Source organism: Falco peregrinus, chromosome 4 (assembly GCF_023634155.1).
Source record: "Falco peregrinus isolate bFalPer1 chromosome 4, bFalPer1.pri, whole genome shotgun sequence".
Taxonomy (NCBI): Eukaryota; Metazoa; Chordata; class Aves; order Falconiformes; family Falconidae; genus Falco; species Falco peregrinus.
Window position 1 is genome coordinate 100,822,207 of NC_073724.1, and position 23,911 is coordinate 100,846,117.

The window sequence follows — 23,911 nt, forward strand, 5'->3', positions numbered from 1 at the left end:
CTGATGATGATACCCAAGCAGTGAAACAGAGAGGTCATGCTGTCTCTCTCATCTGTGCAGGGTTTCAGGACCTGACTGGAAAAAGCTTTGCTAAACCTGTTCTTACCTCATAGCTGACCCTGCTTTGTGCAGGAGGCCGGATTAGAGATCTCCTGAGGTCCCATCCAACCTGAATTATCCTGAATAATCTTATTTTAGTTAATGCTAATGATGCTGAAAAAGAATTTAGACTCTTTGAAATGTGACAGTAGTTCCTTAGTCTTTTAGATATGAGTCCAGGATCCGGAATGTATTGCAACACTCACATGTTGTGTTTTAATCAAGGTGACTTTGAAGTCTTGTCATGAAAAAGAGAAAAGCTTACTGGTAGAACCCAAGCAGTAATGTTTATTTTCTGTAAGATATTAAAAATGAATGAAATGGGATGTAAATAAAGGAATAATAGTGGTTGCATATCATCTGTAAACTCTTGTCCTGAAAATAGTGTGATCTGTAGAATTGCTACTGAAGCTACGAGTAATAAATCAATTAAGGAATGCAGTTCTCAGAGTCAGATCTTTGGAGAGGCTCTCTGGAAGTCATGTAATTTAGGTTGGAGGGGACCTCTGGAGATTGTCAGTTTGAGTCTGATCCTGTTCAGAGCAGGATCATGTAGGTCAGGTTTCTCAGTGATGTGTCTGGTTGAGTTTTGAACACTTTCTAAGGATGGAGATTCCATTAATTCTCTGGGCAGCCTGTTTGACCACCCTCACTATTTCTTCCCTTCCCCACCCCCCCCCCACCCCCCATCAAATTGGAATTTTTCATCTTCCAGCCTGTGTCAATTTCATCTCCTCCTCTTGCTGTGCACCTCCAAGAACAGTCTGGCTGCATGTTCTCTGCACCCTACTGCTAATTAGATAAAGATTAAGATCTTCTTTGAGCTTTTTCTTCCTTAGGCTGAACAAACCCAGCTCTTTCAGCCTCCATTCTGTGTCATATGCTCCAGTACCCAGGTGTCTTGGTGGCCCTTTGCTGGACCCACTGCATTGTGTCAGTGTCCTTCTTGTCCTGCAGAACCCAAATCTGTTCATGGTACTCCAAATGTAGTCTGGACAATACCGAGTAGAGAAAAGCAATTGCATCTATGGACCAGATAGTTGTACTCTTTCTGTAGTAGAGTTCAGAATGCTGGTGGCCTTTGCTGCAAAGACACACTGCTGAACCATGCTCAAGGAAGGAGAATCATCTCACTTTATATGCTTTTTTCAAAATGAAAGCCTGATAGAACAGAAGAGGTATGAAATGACTTGTGAATTATTATAATAATATTTTTTTATAAACCCAGGACCTGCATTCTTGTTGAATATATTATCGTGAGAAGCCTATTTCAAATAAACACAAGCATAAGTTATTGCTGGATTTCTTAAGCCTGTTCCATATATATAAAATAAAGATTATCTTCAATTGGCTTGTGAAACATAAAAAGCACTATACCAAATTTTCTGAGGCTTGAGGTGATTTTTTGGGTTTTTTTTGACAGTTAGGAAAAAACCCAAACAAGCCAGAAATAGGAGAAAGCCTGATTGTCCGTGGGCAGATGGGCAAACTAACAGTTTGCTACTTCAAAAGAAATAAGGCTTTTCTCTTCCTCTTTTTCCTCTCCCCTGACCCTGTGTCTGATTCTTATCAGATCCTTCCATAAGCCTTTTTAACTGATGGGCAGAGAGCAATTTGGCTTGCTTTTGGGTTTATTTTTCAGAAGTTTTAGTGCGTTAAGACAGCCCACAGAGTTACCTGAGAAACACAGATGTTGGCAGAAGGAGGGAGACAATGAGCAGAGAGGGGAATGTTGACAGTAGCAGAGAACAGACCGCTTTTTGGCAGTCTTGATCTGTTAGGTTGTCTCATTGCATTTCCTCATTCCATCTTTAATGGTGAGAGAGCTGTAATTGTCAGGCAGTCGTATAATTGCTGTTGTTAAAAGGCTTTAGGCCTTTTCCCAACAATATCCATGAAATACAGCTGTAATGCTAGATCTTCAGTTGCATCACTTGTTTCCCTTAAAAATTGCACTGTAGTAATGTGACCTGTTTTATTTTTCCATTAGGTGCGAGAAGCTGCTTACAAGATTTTTCTTTATCCAAATGCTGAGCAGTTGAACTGTTTAGAAGAATTGCTTGCTAGCCGAAACAGTCTGGCACAGTTGGTTGGGTATGACACCTTTGCTCACAGGGCTCTTCAGGGAACAATGGCCAAAAATCCAGGTATAAGGTGTGTGTGTGGAAGGACGTGCTGAGAAATCCAATGCAACTATGTTATGTATGAGGTCAAAAGTTCTAAGTTTCTTTTGCTGAGTTTACACTGATTTCTTCCAGTGAAGTATCTTATTGCAGTTACATTTTGCTGTATGCAATACTCATGCTTTCTATAAATGGTAGTAGTCACTGAGTAGGAACCAGTGTTTCTGTTCAGAATCAATGCTCACTGTGCATTATGAAGTTGTCATTATCCCAGCATGTAACAAAGTAAGTGTGGTACTAAATTCTTTTGAAATGATGGCACAATAGTCAACCAAGTAGTTTGTTATTGTAAAAAGAACTTTGTTGTCCTAAGGGAGCTTGTTTTGTTTGGAATATTTCAATGTAAACTTAACATCTTTTAAATGAAGAAATCACTTACTCCCCCGCATTTTACTTCTAGAGACAGTAAGACAGTTTCTGGAGAAGCTTTCTGACCAGTTGTCTAAAAGGTATGTCTTTTCCACTAAGTTATTTTTCTAACCATACTCTTTTATTTCAACAGTAGGAGGACTTGTGCACTAATAAGTCAGTCAGTGTTGCTCACTATGTGCTTTGATGAAACAAAAAGCAAGGCTTTCTCAGAGTTTTGAGGGGAGCTGTCAGCTTAAGATAAATTCTCTGTCTATGATCAGAGAACACACAGCACTGAATGCGACAAGTAGTGTGCATAGAAACGCAGGCAACAGCAAACAAGAAGACCAAGCTTAAGTGTTGAAGAATACATCTCCTGGTCTTTTCCCCCTATGTGCAACTCCATGTATTTTATATCTATAAGCAAATTCCCTTGTATTTCCTCTTGCCTCCCTTAGTTCCAGACAGAACAAAACAGTTTCATCACTGTGTATAAATGGGTATATTGTAAAAAAGAAAATGCTTTAGAGGTGTACAACCAGAGTAAGAAGGGACTTTATTTTAAGGTACCTGAATAACAGAAGCAGCATGGAAAATTTCTCTTACCATAGTATATGAATCATGGAATCATAGAATAGTTTGGGTTGGAAGGGACCTTCAAGATCATCTAGTCCCACCCCCCTGCCATGGGCAGGGACACCTCCCACCAGACCAGGCTGCTCACAGCCCCATCCAGCCTGGCCTTGAGCACTGCCAGGGATGGGGCAGCCACAGCTTCTCTGGGCAACCTGTGCCAGTGTCTCAACACCCTCACAGTAAAAATTTCCTTCCCAATATCTAATCTAAATCTGCCCTCTTTCAGTTTAAAGCCATTCCCCCTTGTCCTGTCACTACATGCCCTTGTAAAAAGTCCCTCTTCAGCTTTCCTGTAGGCCCTTTCCTGGAAGGCTGCTCTAAAGTCTTCCAGAGCCTTCTCTTCTCCAGGCTGAACAACCCGAACTCTCTCAGCATGTCTCCAGCCTCCAGAGGTGCTCCAGCCTCTGATCGTATTCACGGCCTTCCTCTGGACTCACTCCAACAGGTCCATGTCCTTCTTATGCTAGGGGCTCCAGAGCTGAATGCAGTACTCCAGGTGGGGTCTCAATGAGAGCAGAGTAGAGAAGGATAATCACCTCCTGTGGCCTGCTGGTCATGCTTCTTTTGATGCAGGCCAGGATATGGTTGGCTTTCTGGGCTGCAAGCATACATTGCCAGGTCATGTCGAGCTTTCTGTTTGCCAACACTCCCAAGTCCTTCTCCTCAGGGCTGCTCTCAGTCCATTCTCTGCCCAGCCTGTATTTGTGCTTGGGACTGCCCCAATGCCATGTGCAGGACCTTGCACTTGGACTTGTTGAACTTCATGAGGTTTGCATGTGCCCACCTTTCAAGCCTGTTGTGGTCCTTCTGGATAACATCCCTTTGGTGTGTTAATTGCACTACACAGCTTGGTGTCATTGGCAGACTTGCTGAGGATGCAGTCAATCCCGCTGTCTGTGTTGCCAACGAAGGTGTTAAACAGTGCTGGTCCCAGTATGGACCCCTGTGGAATGCCACTCCTTGCTGAACTCCACTTGTATATTGAGCCGTTGACCACAACTCTTTGAGTGCAACCATACAGCCAATTGCTTATCCTCAGAGTAGTCCACCTGTCAAATCCATGTCTCTCCAGTTTAGAGACAAGGATGTTGTGTGGGACAGTGTCCAATGCTTTGCACGAGTCCAGGTAGATGACATCAGTTGCTCTTCCCTCATTCACCAATGCTGTAACCCTATTGCAGAAGGCCACCACATTTGTCAGGCCTGATTTGTCCTTAGTGAAGCCACATAACCTCCTTATTTTCCATGTACCTTAGCACAGTTTCCAGGAGGATCTGCTCCATGATCTTGCTGGGCACAGAGGTGAGACTGACTGGGCTGTAGTTCCCCATGTCTTCCTTTTTTAATAATGGGTGTTGTTTCCCCTTTTCCAGTCTGTAGGAGCTTCACCAGACTGCCATGACTTCTCAGATATGATGGATGGTGGCTTAGCTGCTTCATCCACCAGTTCCTCAGGACCTGGGGATGCATCTCATCAGGTCCCATGGAGCTGTACTCCTTTGAGTTCCTTAGATGGTCTTGAACGTGATCATCTCCTGCAATGAAGTTCTTCATTCTCCCAGTCCCTGCCTTTGCCTTCTGTGACTTGGGCAGTGTGGCTGGAGCACTTGCCAGTGAAGACTGAGGCAAAAACTAATTGAGTACCACAACCTTCTCCGTCTCTTGGGTAATCAGGTCTCCCATTTCCTTTCAGAGAGGGCCCAAATTTTTGCTAGTCTTCCTTCTATCACTGACATATACCTATAGAAGCTTTTCTTGTTGCTCTTGACATCCCTGGCCAGACTTAATTCTATCAGGACTTTAGTTTTCCTAATCCAGTCCCTTGCTTCTTGGACAATTTCTCTGTATTCCTCCCAGGCTGCCTGCCCTTGCTTCCACACTCTGTAGGCTTCCTTTTTGTGTTTGAGTTTGGCCAGGAGCTCCTTGTTCATCCATGCAGGCCTCCTGGCATTTTTGTCTGACTTCCTCTTTGTTGGGATGCCTCACTCCTGAGCTTGGAGGAGGTGATCCTTGAATGTTAACCAGCTTTCTTGGGCCCATCTTCCCTCCAGGGCTTTTATCCCATGGTACTCTACCAGGCAGATCCCTGAAGAGGCCAAAGTCTTCTCTCCTGAAGGCTGGGGTGATAACCTTACTGTGTGTCCTCTTCACTGCCTTAAGGATCTTGAACTCTACCATTTCCATTTCATGGTCACTACAGCCAAGGCTTCCCTTGAGCTTCATATTCCCTGCCAGCCCCTCTTTGTTGGTAAGAACAAATTCCAGCATGGCACACCTCTTCATTGGCTTCTCTGTCACTTGGAGAAGGAAGTTATTGTCCATGCATTCTAGGAACCTCCTGGATTGCTTATGCCCTACTTTTTTGTCCCTCTCACAGGGTTGAAGGTCCTCATGAGGACCAGGGCTTGTGAACGTGAGGCTGCTCCTATCTGTCTATAGAGGGCCTTTTCTGCTTGGTCTTCCTGGTTGGGTGGCCTGTAGGAGACCTCCACTATTAATGCCACCTGCCCCTGTCCTCCCTTTAATCCTGACCCATAAGCTCTCATCAGCTCCTCATCCATCCCCAGGCAGAGCTCCCGGCACTCAAGCTGGTCATTGACGTAGAGGGTGACACCCCCTCCTGGTCTCCCCTGCCTGTCCTTCCTGAAGAGCCTGTATCTTTCCAATCCAACGCTCCAGTCACAGGAGCCATCCCACCATGTCTCTGTGATGTCAGTAAGATCATAGCCCTGCAGGTGTCTGCATGTCTCTTAACTCCTCTTGTTTATTCCCCGTGCTACGTGCGTATGGGCTATGGGCCTGCCATTTTATGGAGTACTATCTATCTCATGATGGACATTTTCTTCGGATGGAGTATTATTGTGTACTGTATTCTACTGCTCAAAAATCTTTCATTGACATTTCGTTATAAAAATATTTTTCAGAACTCGAAAAGATTTTGAAATGATGACGAAGATGAAAATGAAGCTCAACCCCCAGAATTCAGTAAGTTAAATCTTCATGTGTGGTTTGCAGTTTTGTTTCTTTAAAAAGATACAGTATAAGCTAACCTTGTTCTATACGAAAAATTAACTCTATTTTAGTGTACAATATGTAATATAATTCAAAAGAGAAACTTTCTGTCTTCTGGCTTCAAATGCTTTTTGACTTGCTTAGCTGCCGTTTGTATTAAAACCAAGCACTGAATGCAAGATAGCTGTTAGTTTATACAGAATGATACTGAGGTAACCAAAACATGAAGTGGTGAAAGTGGGTATTACTTTGTTTTGAATTGACTCATTTGAAAAATAAAGGCTGTACTTTTTGTTAGATCCATGTCTAGTTTGACTACTGTATTTTCTATATGCTAATTCTGTACATAACTAGGCTTATCTTTTTATTGGGATTGAGTGTATTTCTTGAAATCTAGTTTGAAGTCCTGTTACATATTTGAATAAGAAATACCATCTTCAAGCAAATGTTAAAATAAAGGTTATGATATATTTTGGTATTTCTGATGGTGTTTTCAGCACTGAATGTTTCCCATTATGTTTTAAAGTTCTGTGACTTCTTGAAACTGAAAAAATATTCAAAGGAAACAAACCTTTTCATTTGGGTTCACTTGTTGTCTGTTATTGTAATTATAAGCTGGAATTCCCTTTCAGAAGCTGATGCCGTGGGATCACCCTTACTACAGTGGCGTCCTTCGTGCTGAGAGGTAAGCTCCTTATGTTCATGATTGTAATGAAAATGAGTGCCTTTATTTCATTCCTTGCAATAAGGATAAAGAAAGTCCTCAATGTAAACAGGATTTCCTTCTTTGAAGATGTACTTCAGTATGAAAAAATAAAAGAGTATCTGGTGGGGCAGTTGTTTCTAACATTTCTTAGTTACTGCTGGAATGCCTGTAGAAGTTTTTGGCTCCTCTCTTGTTTTATGGGGAAGTATTGGCCCTCTTTGAAGATATAAGAGGATGAAACAGTTTCAGAACAGCTAGAAAATCCTTATTCTTGTGTTGCTTTTAGCTCTTAGCTGAGCTGCAGTAATGTTTTAAAATAAATTTTGAACACTGAATACAATCCAACTCCTTTGTATTTTAACTGTATTGTACTTCTCACTGAACATGCAGCTATCATCCCCTTCTACAGACTTGAAATAGCAACTTCTTCAGTGGGTCTTCACTGTTTATGGATAAAATTAATTCTCCGTCTCTCCTGCAAAGACTGAGAAATAAATCCTCTACACAGACTTAAGTAGTGCACAAGACCTTTGCACATAATGAGATACCAGCTCTGAAAGACATGAGCCCTGCATGTTGCCTTTGTTAGATCAGCAGCAGTGACCTTTTAGAGTTGTGTTGGAATATTTAAAGTTGTGCTTCCCTCACAAGAGGGGAAGGAAAAATCTTCCTCCACTGCAGATTTGTAGGTTTTTGGTTTTCAAATAAACTTAGACTCGATGTATCTGATTAGTTTGCTCTGGATCAGAAAGCCATGGTGGTATGGACATTGCATGGAAGGGTTGCCAGCATCTGGCCTGGCTGTTCTGCTACTTTCTTGGACTTTGTTACTGAGGCAGTAGTTTTATGAGCAGCAGCTCTAATATTTGCCTTGTCTTAAGCTACTGCAGGCTTAGATGGGAGCAGAGCTATGTACGTGCAGCATTGTTCATGTTCTGGGTGTGCAGAGCTTGCGGTGCAGGGGAGGGAGTGGGATGTCCAGCTGCTGGGTCTGCTCCCAGTAGCCGATACTGGAGTACGCAGCACTCCACAGTGTGTGCGTGGATTGCATGTTTGTGGTAGCAGACACACTGCTGTGAAAGTGGGAACAAAGTAGTGGTTATACTGGAGGAGAGTCGAGGTCCATCTAGCTCCAGATTCCATCTTAGCAGTGGTCAGTAGCAGTCTGTGGAAGAGCACTGTCATACTATCTTGTCATACTATCTTGTAGCTTACAGATCTCCTTTACCTTGCCTGTATGGTGTCTTCAAAATGGCAAAAATTACATTGTAATGCGTAGTGCTTAACATTACTGTCAAATGTTGATGAGATTTATTGTCTGTGTATCCTGTTTATTTTCTACAATTCCTATAGTGGCTGCTTTCCCTGTTTTTGGTTAATGTGTCCCATGAGGGTTAGGCGTTTGGTGGAGAAGGCTCTGTGTTTGTTTCTTTCTCCTCCTGGAGGAGTGTTTTGACAAACCGACTTACTGTGCTTCTTAGATCATCTCATGAAGCTGACCATGTTGTAATTGAGTTGCTGATGATCACAGATAGATTATTCTGCTCATTTTGGCATTGGGAAGAAAAATATTCTCTTTCCTTGTGGGACTTTGTGAAAGACCCAGTTAAGTTACTTCAAGAATTGCATGGTAGTTTTATGAAGGAGAGCTGCAGGTGAAACAGACCAAGACATTGGCATTGCATCTTTGCCATTTTTTATTTATTCAGACACCAAGTCTAGCAGCTGGATCAGTGTGAAGAATCTCCTGAACCTGTGTAGGGCTTCCTTGATTACAGTGCAGCATTGGAGTCCAACCTTTTTCTCCCTCCAGGCTGGTCAGGAGTATTTTTTTCTGGCAGGTACGCAAACATCTACAACACAGGGAAGGAAGAATAGTTTTCCTCTCCATTGTGTGCAACAGTGTTTCACTAAAACCCAAGGGTTTAGGTCTTTCACTGTCCTATTTTATGGATAGTGGTCTGTCTTTGGGAAAAGGTTTTGGTCTGGCAGTGACTTAACGATACTTTACATTCGTTCTGCCCGTATTGTAGGTATTTAACAAAGCACTGGATGGATACTGGCTGATCAGCCCTGAAAAGTAAAAATCACTTGTCCACTGCATAGTATCAGTGGCTGTGCTTTTTGACTGAAACTAGGCAGGACTCAGAGAGTATTTACAGAACAACCAGAGGACAGGGATATACAGCTTGTCATGTCTGTGCCCTGAACGTAATATTTATGTAAATGTGAATCCACTGTCCTTTATCTTGTATTTATATTTGCCTCTGACTTGCCTCTGACCACATCCTTTCTTGAATGCCCCTTAGATGCTATGGTTTGTTCAGTTCCACAGTTTTGTAATTGAAAGATCAGAACTGTATCTGTCACAAAGCTTCATACTTGCAGGAGTTTGACTTTTGGCTGTTTGTTCTTACTTTCTATATGAGCCAATTATCTTGTAGTATTGAGTTATGTCTCTATGGAAAAGTGATGTTATTTTCCTTGGTTTGTTTTTGGGTGTTTTTTAATTTACACTTTTTTTCCTTTAAATTTGATTGTGATTAATTTTATTTATTTATAACAGAAATAACTTATTTAATTTTAAATTATTGTATCCAGGTTGTTTTGTGGTTTTGCATCGTGGAATGACAAAATATGTTTTCAAACAAGATATATTTACCTGTCATGCATTTCTCCCATAGGTGATATTCTTTGTAGATTTATTATTTTTTTCTTCAATGGTTTCTCTTTTTTTGAAACACATATACTTTTAGCTTTATGTCTTTTACATAATATGATAGTATTTGTAATAGTGCTGTGCGCTTATGTTTTTGACTGTCATGTTTTGGGACTCAGTAGTAGATTGTATGGTGGATTTCTGTATTGTTAGGAATTTCTTTTTACTCTGCTTAGTAAAATGTTTTTGTTGAAAGGGAAGCAAATATATGCTTTTGGGTATTTCTTTTGAACTACTATTGTCACTGTGGCTTCAGCTGACGTACAGAACCATAGTTTCCTAGATATTGTCAGGTACATAAGATGTGGATTATCTTTATAAACCTAGGTATAAAGAAAGAGACTACAAGGGTTTGGTCTTGATTAAGTAACTTTGCAATGTTCTAGTATGTCACGCATACGCTACTACAGGGTGCAAGAAATATTAGATGGGACAGTGTCTGTTGAAAAAGGTTTACTGTTTCCTATTTTGGTCTGTATGACCTTATTTCCAAATGGAAATGTTGGGAGCAAACATATAGACAGTGTGGTCCTGATCAGATATTTTACTTTCTCTTTAGTTCTCCACATTTTTCTCCACATTTTGACCAAATACATCAATTTGTCTCAAATGACAGTGAAACTCATGACATATTTCTAATGTGTCTGTTTTATATCTGTATGTTGTAAATGTATTTTTTTTATTTTATATTCTAAATATATGTTTATTAGAACATGATTAAGAAAAAAAATTCTCCATTAGATTCCTCATAACAATTTTCAGATCTGGATATTTACTTCTGAAGAATGCGGGATATTCACATGCATTTGGACTGTTGAGTTTTAATGACATTTGCTGTCATACGAGGCGGCCTTTATTTTCACTCTGCTTCTTCGGTCGTTACTAAACAGTTTCTGCTGTTTTTGAAGTTGAACAGCAGGTGGAGCTCCAGAATCAAGTCACAGAGTATGTTTTTTCTTTCTGTAAACTTAGCCACAGTAATTTTGTTTCTGTCAGCTTTCACGCAGTCTTTTCCCTGGAAACTTGATCCTACTTCAAAAGTGTAAAGTCTCCCATTGATGGTAACAGGATAGTTTAATTTTTCTTTTTTCTTTGTCTTTTTAATTTTTTTTAAAATTATGTTAAGTAGCATCTCTGTCTTTAAACCCACACTTATAATGGTTTTGTAGCTATACTTTTAAGTGGCAGAGAAAATAGATGTCAATATAAATGTACATTTAAGAGAAACTGGAGACAAATGTCTGCAGTTCGTGGTAGTAGTATCTTAAAAGAAGATAGAGTAATTAGGAGAACCTCAAGAATTTTGGCAGGCAGGTAATGAAACAGTGAATGCTAGAACATGCTTCAGCCTCCAACAAGTAAAAAGATGTCTACTATGTATATTATAAAAATAATACTGTTGAATTTTAGTGCAGGCAAGTACCATAGTATTAATTAAATCCCATTACCTTCTCAGTAAGTGCAGCTGCAGTTATAAATAATTCTCAAGGCCCAGGTCTTGCAAAGATGTAGTAGTGTTACTGACTTCTTCTGGGTCATAAAAAAACACAAAACCCAAAGCAAACCAAAAAAAACCCCAAAACCCAATGCTGGAAGACACCTTTTAAAGTCGAGTATTTGCCTTGAAGGTGGGATTGACTATACTTAAGCCACTTCTGATGGAGGCAACAGAACTGTTCTTGAGAACTGTCAGTGGTGAGCTTAGTGTATGTGGTATTGACTCCTGTTTCTCTAACCTTTAGTTCTTGCCGGGCTGGGCTGACTTCGCTGGCTATAATTCATTGTTGGGATTTTTGCCAAAATGTCACAGATTTTATTCAGCTTGCAACTGGGATGTGCTTGCAAAGTATTGCACTCTGTTCTGGTCTGTCTCTTTGGGACTGCATAAATTCAGACTGGCCTTGGGGATGAACAAATTAATGCCAAAATAAGCCAGTTTCCTGCTGTGTAGGAAAGAGAAGCCACCACAGCAACTGCAAGCATTTTGGATCTTGGGGTGACCAGCTAAGCAGAAATTAGAAATAACTCCTCTCCTTTCTTGTTGGGGCAGTACATAGGCTGCTGGCTTCAGGGGGGTGGGCAGCACTTTTGTTTTTTCAGAGGGGTAAATTCAATACCAAGCTACCTAAACATGACTGGATGTTTCTCAAGTTGCTAAAAGCTGCAACTAATGTTGAGGCTTACAAGTTATTTGTAAACAAACTTTTTTATGGCTGCTTTTTGTTGAATTATTTTTAGTTTTATGGAAGTGTTATCTGTTGGGAATACCACATGGAAAAATGGCCCAGACCCTTTGTGGAATATGTGAGCAAACTGTCACTCTGTTCAAATTGAAAGCTGAAGTGGAAAAATAATGCAAAATTTAAAAAGAACCAGGAAATCTTTCAACCAAAGCTCATAGAGAAGGAAAAGTTTCTTTAACTATCTTTTATAAGCAAGGGAAGGCATGCCTTCTATGAAATCAACTAATGTAGGTGCAAGAAGTCCCTTTAACTTACCAATCACTGAGTTAGTGGACTAAGCTTTTGGAGGAAAACCTGAAAGTTACTGAAAAGGCTTGCTGTGAAGCAGAATTCAAGTTTCAACAATTACTTATTTATTCAAAACATTGTGGAAGGACAAAGAAATTATTGTTGATTTGAAAACAAAGTCAAATCTAAAAGTTGTGTACAGTGTTGATACCAAACCAATATTCCAAATTACCCCCTGACCTCCTCCAAAATATTCTATGAAGTACAATTAACAGAAAGAAAAAAGGAATGTGAGATACAGGTGCTAGTTTATGGTTGATGAGAGTACAAAGGATTTCTATTATTATTACTTTTTTTAAGAAATCCAGTCTTCTGTAAATCATGGTTTAGAGGCTCCCTTCAGGTAAAGAATTAAATTTCATATTCTGACATGTAATGAAAATTGGAAGGGGTTTTCCTTGTCTTCATCTCTTTAGGTTAACCTGAGGGGTTCATCTCACTTTTATCTTCCACTAACAAGATTTTTTCAAGTTTTTTTGAAAGTTTTGACAGAATCTGTTTTGTTAGAGATAGTTAACTTAATGTTACATACTTTTGTGGATGTCAACAGATAATAATTTTTATTTAAAAAGTCAGGATATATCAGGGACTATGTTTAATAGCCATTGATAAGAATTCTTGCCAAGCAGCTAATTTGCAATTGCTAAGTCTGAATGTTCCTGTTCTGAAGAACAGTGATCCTTACTCAAATATCCCTAATGTCCAAGTTTATAAAAACCGTTCTTAATAGAATAGATGAAAGTCATGCTGTACAAAACAGGCTTGGTTTCCTTCCAAATATACAGCTTAAATGAAAGTGATTTTGGAAGTCTGCATTTTATTTAGACTCAGTGAAGTCATAGAAGCTTAGAAATAATTATTTATAATCACATACTACATCTTTGTTCTTCACAGGCACACAGCCTTTTTATTTGAAGCCTGCTGTTCTTGCGGAATAACCAACCCTCATTGTGTCAGTTAACTTCTTTTTAAAATTGGTTTTTAAATCTGTTTGGCTACATTACTTTTTTAAAAATATTGCTGGGCTGCATACTGTAAAGTAAGGTGTCTGAATTTTTAAACGTAGTTTATCCTTAAATATAAGGCAGGAATGTACATCAAAGAAGCTGCTGTTTTCTTCGATATTTCTACTTCCTTTAGGAGGGTAGTGAGATTTCTCTTTGTGAAGTTTCTGAGCTCACATTCTGACATAGAGTGCATAAGGAAATTTTCATTCTTTCCTGGGCTTTTTTATAAATACAAATGCTTTGGTGTTTAAAATCAGATGTTCAGAGTGAATTAAGTTATTGTAATATGTTTTAAGACAAAATGAAAGCAGAAAAAATTTCTTTTGTTCATGTTTGTGTTTCTCAGCCTTTCACAGTTTTGGACATTTAAGCATATGAGTTATGCATTTCTACAGGAGCAACAAAATAATTTAAGGTTCATTGTTACAATAGAAGGGACTAGTTTTAATTCTTGATTTTTTTTTTTTTTTAAGTCAAAGTAGCTAACTGAAAGGTTGGCACAGAGAAAACTATTATTTTCCACTATAAATGAGTTCGTGTGTATACTTGTTGCTGCTGTTTTTCATTTGTTGAGAATGAGATTTATATAAAAAAAATAAAAGTTGCCAGTATAGAAATGTAATATGATATTTCCTATATCTAAATTAAAAGCAATCTTCTTTTTGTTTACTGTCTAGTCGTGTAAAAATGCCTTAGTGATTTCAGGAAGTCATCTTTTAGATTAATAATTGTGTTTTCTGGTGTGTATGTCTGTAATGGATAGACATTTCAATATTTCCTTTTCCTGATCTTCCAGAAGTGCATTCAGATCCTGGAAATTTCATGTAAGAGTTTAAGAAAATTTATGTGCTCAAGTTCAAGTGTAGTTGGGAAGACTTTTTGTAGCACTGCAAGTATGAAAAATCAATCCATACCTGTTTTTTTTTGACCTCAGGTACCCTAGAAGAAAGGTTCTATGGTAAGAAATCCTTTTCGCTGGAGTATGCAGTTCTCTGCAAAGTTCTGTCATGATTCATCAGATCACCATTCTTCCATCATCTTTGCCTGTATTTTCAAATGCGTCTTCTCATAGAAAAAGCTGTGCAGTTTGTCCTCTTAGGATTCAGGTATACAACATGCAGTTCAGTCAGGGAATCTTAAGTTCCAGAGAGGAGCAAGAGCTCATAGCTGAGCTCAAGACTTCCGTTAGTTAGCTCTGGTTGGTACTTTACTAAGCCTGAGAGTGGCATTGTATTTGTGTCTGCCTTCCCCTGGTGACATAGGCATCCTGGGTGCCTGTTTGAAGCAACCTGAGTCACCTTGCTGGGACGCAGAACTCACATTTTAAGTGAAAGGGTGTCCAGACAGGCTGTTTGATTCTTGTCCTGGCTTGCTTATCTGAGCTGAATCCTCCTTCTTCCTTAGCAAGTGCTGTAACCATGTTTCCATGTATTTGCTGACTTTGGAGACAGCAGTACAATGTTCTACTAGTGATGTTCGTATGCCATGTGCATCATCCTCCCCATTGAATTCTGCCTGTCTGCTCAGCTGGTGCAGCAAGCAAGCTGCAAAATTACAGCATACAAGAAAACCTTTCTTCAGGCACATCTCTGCAGTTGTCACCAAATGCTGATCTTAGCTGTCTGTCTCCAGAAATTAACCTTTCTTGCTAGTAGCAGTAAACCTTTGTGGAAATTTTATGGGTAGCAGAATGCCTGTTAGTGTATTTCAGTATGGGTCATAATAACTTCCTTTCTGATTTCTTTTCCCAAAAATACTTGAATGCTTTTCCTGTTGGAGATAAAAACTATAACATGGCTGAATAAATGTAGAGGCAGCTTGCCAAAGAGTGACCAGAAAGAGTGTGCTCATATTAAAGCAGCTACTAGTTACACTTTTATTTGAATTTTTTATTGTTTGTTTTAAATAGAAAGAACAAAGCTAGACAACTAGCCAAGCCCACAGTTGATAACAGCTTGAAAATCAGGCGCTGCTACTTCAGCATGTGGTATAATAAAAATACTTGTCTGCACAGTGGGGTCATCAACAGTTATTAACATGTAGATTATGAAGATTGCTTTGCTCTGACCAGTGAGCGGTTCAGGGGCAGGCTAAGCTGTAATACTTTGGAAACTCTGCTCCTTTTTATATAGAGTCAGTCACTATCAGTTAATTCATTAACTAAAGTTTTTGTCCTTCTCTATCAATGGAATGAATGTGCAGTGGAATGCCTTGTTTTGGTAGGGTTTTGTTGGAAGGCTTTCGTGTGCATTTTCAAATGCGCTTGGTTTCACATGTGAAAAAAAATGATCAAAGAAACACCGTACACCTGGGATGGAAGATGGTGAACTTTAAGTTTCCCCTTTAGCTTCAGGAGAAATTAATTTTACAGGCTTGGATCAGCCCTCAAAAAGGCTCTGCATCCTACACAGACAAGCTCTGTCTTTCTTACAGGGCAGTTTAAAGTGTGGAAGGAGTGTATTGGTAGAAGTCTTCATCTTGGAGTTTTATGCTGTCTTTGAGAATCTGACCCAGGTCAGAGTATTTTGGAGACAGAACCCGAGACCCTTGAACAGTGTTAGAAATTTCATTCAAAGGGCAGAGGGAAGAGAAGTTTGACTGGCTGGCACAGTCACAGTCTGCATTGTTGCCAAGAACTTGTGCTACGGTGTTTTAGATTAGCATGAATTTGAACACTGAAATAGCATGCCTGGGAAATATTGTGTTCTTGCAGTTTCACCAAGGTGATGAAGCTGTGAATAACTGAGGTTGGGGAATCATTTGCTAGCAAACAGATGCTTTTTTCTTGTCATCTGGAAGCAATGAAGTTGCTAATGGTGCTACTGTTTGAGTGCCTGGCCTGGATTCAAGCAAGAATCTTCAAGGAGGGAGCATGTAGTTTGTCTGTAAACTCTTCCAAATACTTTTGCACCCACACCCTCCAGCCAGATTTCAGTTTTACAGATCTAGTAGAGATTGTAGGATTTGTTGTTCAGCTCATTGAGTATTCTTTTTTTTTGGGAAAGATTCAAGTGTTTTAAATGGATTTCTTCCCTTTTCCCCATTGTCCTCTGATCTTGTCTAGTGTTAACACCTTATATTCTGCAGTGAAGAGCTTTAAATCTTGAAGGTGAGGGCTCAGAAGAGAGTCAGTCATATGCTTGCTCTTGCAACTGAAAGGCAAGATCATCTATTAATAATAACCAAAGCTCCATTCTTGGAATTTTGGGACATTAGTTTCAGGTAGCTGAGGTTTTGGCTAATTTCTATTCCTAAATAAGACCAAAGAGAAAGTTTTTCTGGAATCAGTGCAAGTTTGAGGGTAGGCGTTCTTCGGTGATAGTTGGTCTTAGTTGATTTGTGAAAAGAGAGTTCATGTATGAGGTAGGACCAAATTCAAAACTTGTTAGTTAAGTCTGTGTTGTGTCTGGAATGATTACTGCATAGTGGGTATAAACTGGTATTAGAAAAAGATACATTTTTTTTTAAGAGGTACCCTCCACTTCCTGGAGCAGTAGCTCTTTTTCAGTACCTGATGCTCATTTTGAAGTGTGTTACTATTATCATCTGATTGTGAAAATTGCTTTATAAGACCATATTCTAACCACTTTCTCCTATGATATTGCAGCGGCTAACAAACAAACAGTGGATGCCAGATAACAAGGTATAATTATCACCACTGATTGCAGTCAGGATTGTCCAAAAGTAATTTAAATCATTCTTGTGTCATAGGACTTGAGAATATTTCAGTATCTTAGTCTTCGATCTTTGTTTGTATACTGATGTAGCAGAAATTGAGAAGTTAGTGAGATCAGAACAAGAAATATTTTTTTTTTTGGTGTTCTGTATGGAAACGTTATTTTTCAAAACTTTTGCAATTTTCCATTGGCAAGAGGAATATTCACACACATCTTTCATAAAATGTGGGAGAGGTTTGATCCTGACAATGTTCTACCAGCAGTGACTGACATTAGCTTTGTGTGTAGTTACTATTAAAGTGGTTGTTTAATCAGGACCTCATTGTATTTAAAATGTCAAGATTGTGACATCTTCAAACATTAGCCAGGGTAGAGGACTAGTTACCCTGGGGAGTCTGCCTTAAGCCAGTATAGCCTGTAATTGCTATTTTCATGTGTGGGTGAGTAAGTATCATGTTTTTCCAAAAGACATAACTATTACAGACTGATATCCCCTCCCCAGCTTTGGATAGTGGCAGTGTATTACAAAATACCTATCAGAAGGCCTTCTCCCAATCCTCTTCATCATGGGGTAAGTTCATGGGGACAATGCACATGCTCAAGGAGTGCTGAGAACGAGGAAGAAATAGGCACTTATCTTCTCCCTGTAATGTATTAATGTCAGCTCTTCTATCCATGAAGAAATACCACTGCTTACTCCTGCTGGTAGGTGTCTGCATTTTTGACAGAAACAAAATGAAACCTGAAGTAGTTACAGAGCTTTTCCCCTCCGTCCCTCAGCAAACATGTTAATCCAGTATTTCAACTGAGTGTGGTAATCCTTTGGGTTTAGCATGACACCTTGTCCTCTGATGAAGCTGGAATCTATCTCGTACTGCATCTGTGTGGTCTTACTCCTGGGCTCCATATGATGTCTTCACAGAATCACAGATTAGGTGAGGTTGGAAGAGACCTCTGGAGGTCATCTCGTTCAACCCCACTGCTCAAGCAGGGCCACCTAGAGTCAGTTGCCCAGGACCATGTCCCAGGTGGCTTTTGAGATGGAGACTCCACAACCTCTCTGGGCAACCTGGGCCAGTGCTCGGTCACTGTCACGGGGAAAAAGTGTTTCCTGCTGTTAAGAGGGAACCTCTTGTGTTTCAGTTTGTGCCCATTGCCTCTGGTCCTGTCACTGGGCACCACTGAGAAGAGCCTGGCTCCATCTGCTTTGCACCCTCCCTTCAGGTGTTAATACTCAAGATCTCCCTGAGCTTTCTCTTCTCTAGGCTGAACAGTCCCAGCTCTCTCAGCCCTTCCTGGTAGAAGAGATGCTCCAGTCTCTTCATCATTTTTGTGGCCCTTTGTTGGATTCTCTGCAGTATGTCCATCCATGTCTCTCTTGTACCAAGGAGCCCAGCACTGGACACGGCATTCCAGGTGTGTCCTCAGCAGCTCTGCATGGAGGGGAAGGATCACCTCCCTCAGCCTGCTGGCGATCCTTTGCCTGATGCAGCCCAGGATGCCGTTCTCCTCCTTTGCAGCAGGGCCCCACTGCTGGCTCATGTTCAACGTGGTGTCCACTGGGACCCCCTGGTCCTTTTCATGCGTACTGCTTTCTTGCTGGGTGGACCCCAACATAAGTTGGTGCCTGGGGTTGTTCCTCCCCAGGTGCAGGATGTTGTACTTCCCCTTGGTGAACTTCATGAGGTTCCTGTCCCATTTCTCTAGCTTGTCCCTCTGGATGGCAGCATGACTCCCTGGCCTACCAGCCACTCCTACCAGTTTAGTGTCATCAGCAAACATGTGGAGGGTATGCTCTGACCCATCATCCAGGTCATTAATGAAGATGTTAAACAGGACTGGACCTGGTATTGACCCCTGGACTACACCACTAGGTTTTGGCCTCCAACTAGACACTGTGGCACTGATCACTTCCCTCTGGGCCTGGCCGTTCAGCCAGTTTGAGGTCTGCCTCCCTGTCTGCTCATCCAGCCTGTACACCAACAGTTTCTCTGTGAGTATCTTATGGGAGACAGTGTCAGAGGCCTGAAGTCCAGGTAAACTATGTGCACTGCTCCCCCCTTGTCTACCAGACCGCTTGTTTCGTCATAGAAGATTATTGGTTGGTCAGGCATGACTTGCCCTTGGTGAATCCATGCTGACTGTTCCTGATGACTTTTTTGTCTCTCGTGTTCATGGAAATGTTTTCCAGGATTAGGTGGTCCATCAGAAAAAATTTCTGCTCTTCAGAAAATTTTGAGCAGTCTGGTCACTTCTTTTGATTTTTCATGCTTCCTGTGTACATGTGACTTAATTTTATTAGATGTTTTCAGGGGTGGTGTTCTTGACTTTCTTACCATTTTCATATTCTCTTTTCCTGCAGCTGAATTTACTGGTAGGAGTTGCATATTTTAATTTCCTCCAACTGTGAAAATCTGATGGTTTACGGTGACTCTGAGCTGTTGGTGGAGTTAAATTTTGATTTACTGACGTGTGTGTTTGTAGTATTGTATCATATGGGTTCTTTCTTGAAATATCTTGTACAATCAGCTCTGTTTTCCTAGTTGACAGGGAGAAAACAGCAGGGAAACCCTGGGTGATATTGGATGTCTGGGGCGAGGAGGATGTGCAGGTACTAGATGGGTTTTGCACATGGTCAGCATAGCTTTGGCAGGGCTGGTTGAAATGAGTTGAAACAAAAAGCTCTGCAGAGAGCCCTCATGCAGCCTCCATATGAAACCACTTAACTGTGTCTGTATTTCTTCCCTGGTTCTGAGATGATGATGTAGGTGGGCTTTGTCCTGCACCTGGATTAATAAACCTTTCTGGAACCTAAACCAGGGTATGGTAAATTTGCGTGGCTCTACAGAAACCAGAGTGGGACAAGCAGGATTGTGACAGAGCCAGAACTAATAAATGTGGCTTATCAGGACTGGGTCTGAGGAAATCTGGCTCTAAGTTACTACTCAAGTGTAAATTTGTCATTTTTTTAATGTAATTTTTTAGCTATACAAAATGATTATCATTACCGGCTATTTCTTTTCTAACTTATTTTGAAATAAATGTTGTAAATTTTCAAAATAAGGGTAATCATGTTTCCCAGCTTGGAGGGGTATATGTGGAGAAATACTGTGTCACATTATAGTAAACTTCTATTGAGACAGTACATTTATAGTGAACTTTTCATTTACCATTAGTCCTTAGGTAAAGAAGCAGTTGTTTAAATAACAATGGGAAACTCAGCTTAGTATTCGTAGTAGCATGTAGGATGATGGTATAAGATTTCAAAGTGATGTGACAAAAACCCCAGTCCTAAGCTATTACAGAGGTTGTTATGACTCACTGCTAAAAGATGTTATTTTTCCTTTTAATAAAAGGATCATTTGAACAGGTTTTGTAGCCTGTATGCAGGGAAAGCTTCAGAGCAGAATCAGGAGGACTGAAGCACTTAGTGGTGAGTTTAAGTTTTCACAGTAGCAGCCAGAGCAGAAGGTGATCACAGGGTGTGATACTGTAAAAGTCTGGAGACATCTGAGTAAAAGTGCTACTGTTGAAGGAGCTGCAGCTCTTAGGAATTACTGACTTTAAAATCTCAGGATATTCAACACATCCACTGTAATTCTGTACTTTTGGGGGGTTCTGGGTGTAAAGCAGTGCCCTTTTTACTCCAGATTTCTGTGGCTTATTATATGGAAATTAACTCATATCTTCTGCTTGCTTTTAGAGACTTGCTTCCAGTCTTTTTATCTAACTTGATCTAAAGTGATTTGTGTCATGCTTATTTTTTTTCTTTTGGTGTAAAGACTCTTTTTGAGTAAGAAGGAAAATGTGTATTGCAGAATGCAGAGTGTATATTTAAGTGTTGGTACGTGTCTTGAAGAAATTGTGTCAGTATGGTAGAGGCAAAATCTGCATTGTTTTCTATGTTCTAGTATAATTAAAAGTAGAATGGAATACACCGGCTTTAGCTTCTTGCATGTGTAGTGTGAAAATAAGCAAACTCCTGTAATTTAGCATACCTGTATTTTTCACAAATGTTGCAATGGTAGTTGCAAAACACTGCTAGATTATGTGATAAAGGTAATATAAAGGGTACTAGGAAAGTAAAACAAAATACAAGAATGAGTGCCATGGCTGAGAGAAGTAACCCCATCCTGCTGTGCATCACAGTGCAGTGAAGCTGGATAGTGAGTTATAGCTGCAGTTTTAAGCATATTGGCAAATGCAGTATCCCCAGTGGACTTCATGTTTAGGTGTGTGTGAGTGGGAAGGAAGGAAGGGTAGTAGCTAAGTGGACAGGGGCTAGTGACTCTCACAGCTGATTTCTAACTAAGCCTTTTGATCATAGGCCTCAAGATGGCATGGTTCTCATCTTTGGTGTTTAGCTATTGTAGTCTAGCTGATGTGTGTTTAAATTTCAGTGACACTATTTACCACGTCGTTAAGAAGCAAAAGCACGTAGGATATGAAAGAAGATAAAGGGAGGGACTGTGATTCTCTAAACAGTCTACTGTGAGACCCTGGGAAATGGTATTAATAACGCTTGGACTTTGTATGTGAAATGACGGAGCAAGAACACTTCGCCATTTGGGATGCACACACAACTACAAGCAGATTCCAGTTCTGATTTTGCTGTTGTCTGCAAAGAGTTGTGCGGCCCTGAGCAGCTTGTGGAAGGTGTGAGTTTGCAAAGCATTTGTTTGCTTGGTATACTTGTAGTTCGTTTATTTTTTAGGGTCAGAGGCTTAGGAAGTTTGAGCTCAAGTATAGACTGCATACATCTCTGAACTACTGTTATCATAGCTTTTTGTTCATTCTCAGTGTATGTGTGTGCATGCAGATGCATGGTGTCTTTCCTCCCCAGGTGTGTCTTCTGTGCTACAGTGTCTTGAGCATACTTAGTTGTTTGATGTTAGGCTCAGGAAACTTGGCCATCTTTGGAATCCACATCACATTGTAAAATCTTCAAGTGGCTGTAAGATACTTTCTTCAGGTCAGAGGCTCCCCAGAGCTTGAGGTGATTCATGCATAGGGTGTGACTGTGTCGCCTTGGTGTTCCTATTGCTCCAGTGAAAGACAAGGCTGCAGAGTCAGCAGTGCTTACTGGTTGGTTTCCTGCCCTAGCTGAAGATTTGGCTTACACCACAGCCAAAGTCAGCCCCATTTTCTGATCAGTCACGTGGCGCAGCCTTGGTGTAGGAATGGCACCTGAGTGCCGGTGGCCTCTTGTAGATCAAAAGCCACAGCCTGCCCACTCATGGTGTTGCCATGGTCCGTTTGAGCTACGTGTTTACCGCTTATCTGAAAATGATAGTCAACATCTGCTGAAGTTGATACCCAAACTTAAATATAAGAAATACTGAGTTACTGTGAAGTATTGTGCCACAACTAGTCTGTGACTTGGTTTCACTGTTTGAAAAATAAAGCCATGCTTGATAAGAGCCTTGAGGCTTATCTGCTGTACTTTGTCACATCCTATGACTTGAAGGTGCAGGCTGCAGTTTGTGTAGCTCAGCTAACTCACTGGTTTGGGGTTCTTGTGTTTCCTTAGGTACAACATTGATCCTGGCTTGTACTGTCCATTTTTCTCTCTTGGGGCGTGCATGGAGGGTTTAAACTCTTTGTTCAGTCAGCTCCTAGGAATCTCCCTTTATGCTGAACAGACACAGAGAGGAGAGGTTTGGTCTGAAGATGTTCGAAAGTTGGTAAGTATTCTTGTTCCCAACATCTGAAATGACAAAGGGAAGTTAGATGAGATGATGTGTTCCTCTGAGCCATGAATCAGATTTTGGTTTTAAATTACTTAGGTACCTGTCAAAAGCACAGACTAGTTGTCTAATTTTAGTTGAAGTTAGACCTCAAGGGCTTTACGCTCCAAGTGCATTTTGTATGCTTCTTATTTTATGGCCTTTATAATATGTCTCTGTGTGGAAGGGTGCCTGAATCAGAAGCATTTTCTCTTTTTGGAGATTACTGTTGTACCTTTCAAGCCATTCTTCCGAGTGAGCCTTGCTGGTTTTTTTTTCGTTTCCAGTTTGTAGATGACTGTGGAGGACTGGAGTGCTGTAGGTGCGTGTTCTAGCAGTCATGTGTCTTTGCCTCATTTTTTTTTTTTATTCTGTATGTCATCTTTACTTTGAGATTTTTTTTTATGTCTTTATTTTTCTGCCCTCTTTTTAGGGGAGGGTGGAAATAAAAACTTAGGCAATAATTTACACATCAGGCTCCCAGGTTCCTCTGTTGTCTTCCTTCCATGTATTCACTGCCAGATCTTCTACACTGCTCTTGCACCTCCAGCAAGAGCTGCTGTTCTTCCTATCCTGTGGGTCAATTTCTAATTACTCCTTACTCTTTCTATTTTTATTTTCATGGTAAATCACTGTTGACTTCTCATAAGTAATTTAGGGGCTACAGACAGTGTTCCTTCTAATACTAATCTGTGACTAAATAGTTTTGAGTGAAATGCAGAAATGGATGTAATTTGAGGGACATGTTGTGAATCTGGCGTATATTTTTTGCAAACAAAAATTGCTAGCAGACTTTACATGAATTATTCCCAGTTTATTTGTCATTTATTAATTATAAATCTTTCAATAAGAATACTACATATATTAGTATTGTATATATGTACACACTTCAATTTACACATCTTTTTGGTGATTTCACTGTGGAAATTATATATTTTTTCAGGCTGTTGTTCATGAAACTGAAGGTTTGCTAGGATACATCTATTGTGACTTCTTTCAGCGACCTGATAAACCACATCAGGTAACATTTGTGGTTCCAGCATGGTTTTATTTTAGTAATGACTGTAGCATTAGGACTATTTGCATTCAATGCAAGTTTAGTAAAAGTTACCTCAATTTAAAATAAGTAAATTGTAAACAGGGGAAGCCTGTAACTTCAAGTGTTGGTTTAAGTAAAATATTTTTGTAAGTAACCTTTCATTTAAAAAACGTTACCCGATAGGCTGAACTCAGACTCTTTGTTGTACAGAACAACATGAAATGT

At 40.2% G+C, this 23,911-nt stretch overlaps 1 protein-coding gene across 1 annotated transcript in view; it reads left to right on the plus strand.

The window, feature by feature from the left end:
• MIPEP (mitochondrial intermediate peptidase) overlaps positions 1–23,911 on the plus strand; it is an 80,985-nt gene that overhangs the window by 11,666 nt on the left and 45,408 nt on the right. The window contains exons 7-12 of the mRNA XM_055802355.1: positions 2,090–2,246; positions 2,683–2,731; positions 6,194–6,254; positions 6,914–6,966; positions 22,452–22,605; positions 23,591–23,668. Of these exons, the coding sequence (XP_055658330.1) occupies positions 2,090–2,246; positions 2,683–2,731; positions 6,194–6,254; positions 6,914–6,966; positions 22,452–22,605; positions 23,591–23,668 (552 nt within the window). The remainder of the gene's footprint in view (positions 1–2,089; positions 2,247–2,682; positions 2,732–6,193; positions 6,255–6,913; positions 6,967–22,451; positions 22,606–23,590; positions 23,669–23,911) is intronic.